Below are 6,000 nucleotides of genomic sequence, written 5' to 3'. Positions count from 1 at the left end.
ATGCCAGCCCACCTGTAAGGCAGAGCGGGTTCTTCCCTGCCTGGTGCCACTGAGGTCTTTTGCAGAGCCCCTCGCTCCCCGTCCCTTCACCCACTTGTCTCAGAGCCTTGCCTTAAGGCTGTTTCTCAACCCCTGCAGCACTCTTCAGTTTTGGAGCTCTGCTCAATTATCCCAAGTCAATTCCGCTGTTACCCAGTGCTGTCAATTGAATGCATCACTTCAGCTGAGGCGTGCGTAGCTCTCAACTCCTGAACTCCTCACTTTGGTTTATTTATTGAAGGGAATGAAATGACTTGCCTGGGAATGTAAAAAAAATAAAATTCATCCCTGGTGTTTTTGTGTTTGTGTTGTGGTATCTTGACCTTTCAGGTCACCAAATCTTGTTATTTTAATTTCTGTCTGGAAGAATGTCTGAGCAAGGTAAATTGAACCAGGAGACAGCAGAGGAAGCTGTGAAAGAGCAGGAGTCTGCCATCTCAGAAGCAACCCCAGACAACTGTATCCTTAATAAATCTGAAAGCTCAGAACTAGAGGAGAAAGAGGAAAAACTGAGCGATGGCAAGACAGAGCTGCAGGTAAGATGGGAATAGGGAATGCGTGCATTAGATATTGATGTGTTATCATTGCACTTCCATTTCTATGACCTCTTTCATTGCCTACGCTTCCCTTGTTTTATTCCCTCATAATTTGAGACTTGTCTCTTTTTGGTTTTCGTTGTTTTGTTTTTTTTTTTCATTTGGATCCTTTTATCTCCCTGTAAAATAAATGCTGTTATTTGTTATACCTTTCAAGCTCTTTAGGCTGCTGTCCATGTTATTAATTTTTCTGAGAAGTTAATTCCTACACGTCTGTGTTAGAGCTTGGTGAAATATTTGACTGTTTTCCCTCTTTGGGGATTTAGAAAACTACCTTGATCTCATGAATTTACAGGTAATGCTAATGAATAATTACTTAATGTGTGGTTTGGTTTGTAGGTGTTACTGCCAACAAAAAGTTGTTTTGCAAAGCCTAAGAAGGTAATTTAACAAGAAGACTGTGTCGAATGAGGGGGTCTAAATCCATTTTGCTCAATGGAATATAAAATAAAGGGGGAGACTACAATTTAAGAGGAATTTGGAGAGGGGAAGCATTTACTTAAGTATGTCTTTTCTTGTAATTCTATTCTATGCAAAAATTACAGAACACTATGCAGTGTTTGTGCTGATTGTACCTGTTTTTAAAATGGATGAGGTGAGCAGAGGTGATTCTCTGTTCTTCTTGCTTTCCAGACTGGGTTTGGGGAAGTTGTTTCTGGCAATCAGCACCTCATTAAAATACTGGCTTAGAAATGATTTAATTTCTTTACTTATCGGAAATGCTCTTGTTGTGCGCATTTCCTACTGAAGTGAAAACTGCTTTTTTTTTTTTCTTTTTTCTTTTTTCTTTTTTTTTTTTTTTTTTTTTTTTTTACCATACCCAGAAACGAGGTGCAAACCAGCAGAAAAAGAGATCTAAGGTAAGGGTCCATGTCTGTTTGGAATTGCATGATAAGCTGCCATGTTTGGATGGAGAATTTGAGTCAGACATCTGTCTGCGATTGGAGTGATGGCCTTCTGCTGGTTGGTTGTGGTGGGTTTTTTTGTTTGGTTGTTTTTTCCTTTTATTTATTTATTTTTTTACCTCTAATCCTGTTGCACAAAGGTAGAGGAGTTCTTTTAGGTGAGATATGTCAGGCATCCCATTGTTTATCCCCAGTACTTACATGCTTGTGGGCTCATGTGCTCATGTTAAACTGAGTGTGCCAATGAGGAAAGAAAATACTTATTCCCTTTGCTTTGATAATGAGCATTTTATGTTTGTTTCAATATTATTTTAATGGTTTAATTTTGATGTAAGTAACAGAGGTTATTTTACTCCAGGTTGGGGGAGAGGGAGGGGTATGGAGGAGCAAAGGAGCTTCTAGGGCAGCAGAAGCTCTTATAGTTTTCCAAGCTGGGAATCTGTAAAACTTGAGTGTTTTATTAATCTGTTCCTTATTATTAGTATTGGATTATCTACTCTGATTTTTTTTTTTTTAAGTGGATTTAGTGTAAGCGAACCATAGCAGAAATATCTAAAAGCACAAAGAAACTAACTGCCTCTCATATGTGGCTCATAGCTTACAATAGCTTTCTGTCCGTATCTAAGTCAGATAAAGCTGTACTGGATATTTACTTCAGTAGGTGTTTGGGATGTTTAGGGACAGCTGATGTGCTGTTTATGGGACCTGGGATCAGCAGGAGTGTTTTCTTTCTCGTTTTCTTTCTGTCTTATTCAGTCAGGAGCTAAGGGAAAGCTCGTCCGGAGTCTTGCTGTGTGTGAGGAGTCATCCCCTCGCCCAGGAGCGGAAACCCTTCACGACAATCAGGTACGTTTACAGTCATTGCTGTTAGCTGCATGGTTGACCTCCGAGTTCTGCTGCATGGCTACGTTATTTAATTGGGCATTTAGCAGTGTGTTTCTTGGGGGAAAGAATTACATTTGACAATGAACACATTTTTATGGAGTTATCTGGTTTAGCGTGAACTTTATTTTGAAATATTGGTTTTGCACTATGTCACAGGGTGTTGTTTGCTTTTTCTTCCAGACCCCCTGAAAATTTCAGCAAATGGAAAAGAATTCAAAAGAATTCAGTTTCTAAAATTAAAAAAAACAAATAGTAACAATCAAAAAGAATATTAATGTCATTTTCTCTAAGGCTATCTCTTCTGAGGCTGCACCAGATACAGTTATGAATATGCTTTGGTTTCTGGGTCCTCTGAGACTCCAGGTCATAACAGCATCCCATTCACTTAAAATCTACAGGTCCTTTGCTCTCCAGAATACCTTGGAAGAGTCAAGGGTGCCTTCTATCAAGTGGCATTTGTTTCCTAAACTCTTGGTGTAGACTTTCCAGTAACAAAAAGCTTGTCTTTGAGTCTATCTGTACTGGTAGTGTTGTATTCCCCGTGACTGGTAGAGTTTTGTCCCTTCACCCCGGAGCCTAACGCTGGTGGCAGTCTGTGTAGACCCACTTTAAAAAAATACCCCAGTTGGAAAACCTTAGATATGCTTCTTTGTTTGCCTGCTAAGAACAAGACTTGAATAAAACACACAAACTAAAACCAAAATAACATGAGCACTGCCTGCCTGTATGTAATTTGAGATGTGTACGTGCAAATATGTGCAAACGAGATCAGCCATAGAGAGTTTGAAGAAGTGACTTCTTGCGAGCCTAGCACAAAAAAAAATGGAAAATCACATTCAAGTGTACTTTCTCTCAGTTTCCTCTATTGACTTGAAATGAATCAAATTCAGCTCTCCTCTCATATATGGAGAGATTTTTTCTATTTTTTTATTGTTTTAAAAGACCAAAAACCAGGTTGTTTAGCAGGGGGACTTTTCCACGTTCTACTGCTCTACAATGACGTTTATGCAGTTGCTAGTTTTATTTTATCAGTTGTTCTGTTCTAGGTATATGCTAGCTTAACATGCATTGCTCGACACACGTGGCTTTTGTTCTGCTTTCATTTGTATTTTCTATTGTTTACTGGAGAATGAAAAAGAGAATAATATAAATATAAAGAGACTGTATTAAGCATGGCATGGTAGTTGATAATGTACTGCACAGGATCTGTACTGAACCTCCCTACTTCAGGCAGAGGGGCTCCAGCTGCACGCGGAGCCCAACCCTACCTGATTGCACTGGGAACAGCAGGGGTGTCCATGGCCATTCTGAAACAATAACGGGAGATGAAAGGCTCCCTGGACCTAGCTTCCATTTTGTAAAGATGAAGTTGGCTGGGTGTGATCAATGAGGTCAGAGTCGCCTTTTTGCCCTCACTGCCCTTTGGCTAATGAACGTGGCTCAGCTTTGCCATGGGACCTGCAGCCTCCTCCTTAGACTGGCTGAAGGGTACAGGAAGCTTTGTGCCTACCCAGTTGCTTTGCTTTCACTTTATAGGAGAAAAAGCTTATTTTTCTTATTTTTTTTTTTAATTATTATTTAATCTTAATGGTTTACAAAGCACAGAAAATAAATTGCCAGAGAATGTACGGTACATTGCCAGAACTACAAAGTATGGATTGTACTGCAGACTTGATGTTTGTATTTATATTTGAATACTTGCCTTCATTTTCCTGTGTAAGGAAAAAACACTTGTTTACCTGTATTACTTGATCTTGAACGCTTACCTGATAGTTCACTATGTCCTTACTTACAAGGAATGTTGCCTTTAATGTTATACTGTTGACCAATACGTGTATTACTGCAATTTGAACATTTATTTTGTTGTTCACTATACTTACCTTGTATCAATGTATTTACTAACACTGTATTTTATTATTGAGAAACATCAATAAAAATATAACAAAATACACAGTAGCTTGCTTTCACGACTCTACAGCCCTTCATGTGTGTTTCTTCCAGTGCAACCAAACATAGAAGCGTTATGTTAAATGTAAGACAGCATTTCCTGTATGTTCATATGTGTGCTTATGTGCACAGTCTGTTGTTTTTCATTGCAGTAAGTGCACGTTTGCAGCCGTTGTGAAGCGTAAGGTCGATGTCCTGAGATTGGCGCAGCCAGTTACATTTTTCTCCTCTGTTTGGAAAGCTGATGGCACGGTTGCTCTGCTCGGGGCAGCACAGGGGCTCAGGGCTGTCCTTTGGGGTCTTCTGTCAGTGGTTGATCTAAGCGTGGGGTTTGAATGAGAAATTGTTCTGCCATTTGAAGTGAAAGAAAGCAGGCACAATCTTAGCCCTCTCAGTGCATCCAAGCAGGTTAGCAGACATTTTTGTCACCCCTTATCTCATCTGGCCAGCAGTCCCTCCCTTGTACCTACTGTACACTGAGATCTTGGCTAGCACTGTCATCTAGAGATAACAGAGATAGGGATTAAGGAGAGTAGTTCATATTAAATATGGGCTCTAAGGCTTTGTTTCTACTTTACAGTGCTTTTCATCTTGAGTCCTTTGTGCCACATTCAATTAGACTGAGAAATTACCCAATTCCTGTCTTTCTGTGGCATGTTTATGCTGCTACCTTGTGCCATTAGGATTTTGTCTCACATGTGTTGTGGTGGCTGATTTGTTCTTTACTTAAGACAAGAAAAGCACCAAAATCTTGTTTTAAAAAAATAAATATTGAAAGTATCAGTTAAATTACAGTGGTCTTGTTTTTTTTTTTTTTTTTTCCTTAAAAAAAAATCTCTTATTTTGAAGCATTTTATCAATACTTCTGTTATGCTATTATTCTTTGAAAAATTGTGAGGTAGGAATATTTAGTAGCATTCAAGAAATTCTGATTTTTCTGCAGCAGAGGTGAATTTGGATTTCATTAACCTGCTGCCAGAAATTTATCAGGCCTGCAGGACTCTCCTGTATTAAATACTGCATTACCAGGGAGCTTTGCTACAGCTTAATTCAATTTTTACACAAAAGCATGTGTTGTTATTTTGGGATTTTTTTCAACAAAAAATATAAACACATAAAGCCTGCTCCCTTAAGTTCTGTACAATCAGATTGTTTTCTTCAGAAGTTACCGTAGCATTATTTATATTTCTCAAGATATTGCAATTTGCATTTTATTCAAATGGACACAATGTAAGTGATGTTGAAGTGGGGAATAACAAGTTCCTTAAAGCAAATCAGAAATGCGACGAGCTTGAATTCTCAATTTTAATTAATTTTTAAAGCTAAAACATGCTTTCAAGGGGACTCAGTCTTTCTGAAGTACTGCGTTTCTGAGGATATGTGGTGCCTCGGAGAATTTTGCTTACCACAACTTGTTTGAATATTGCAGTGCCCACTTCACCCCCTCAGCTGAAGGAATATTTGTGCATTTTTAGATGTGAAATATGCAATACAGTAACTCAGTGAGCCATTTTGGGTACAAATGAGTTTATAATTTGCCTGCGTATTTCTTCTATCAGAGCCTGAATGCTCAGTCTTGCTGATGCTGAATTTACATGCACAAAGCAGTTCATGTGAACCTGCAACCT

General features: G+C 38.8%; 1 protein-coding gene across 2 annotated transcripts in view; it reads left to right on the top strand.

The window, feature by feature from the left end:
* Positions 1 to 407: 407 nt before the first annotated feature.
* Positions 408 to 6,000, top strand: part of ARPP21 (cAMP regulated phosphoprotein 21) — a gene marked incomplete at both ends in the record, with an annotated part of 97,073 nt that continues 91,480 nt past the window's right edge. The window contains 4 exons of one of the 2 annotated variants that reach the window (XM_079538639.1): positions 408 to 575; positions 975 to 1,016; positions 1,460 to 1,495; positions 2,297 to 2,386. In XM_079538639.1, coding sequence (XP_079394765.1) covers positions 408 to 575; positions 975 to 1,016; positions 1,460 to 1,495; positions 2,297 to 2,386 — 336 coding nt within the window. The remainder of the gene's footprint in view (positions 576 to 974; positions 1,017 to 1,459; positions 1,496 to 2,296; positions 2,387 to 6,000) is intronic. The other variant, XM_079538640.1, reaches the window with a different exon arrangement.

This window comes from Tetrao urogallus (genome assembly GCF_951394365.1).
Source record: "Tetrao urogallus genome assembly, chromosome: 7".
NCBI classification, from domain to species: Eukaryota; Metazoa; Chordata; class Aves; order Galliformes; family Phasianidae; genus Tetrao; species Tetrao urogallus.
The sequence above is the reverse complement of the archived record's forward strand: the minus strand, read 5'-3'. Positions and strand labels throughout refer to the sequence as shown.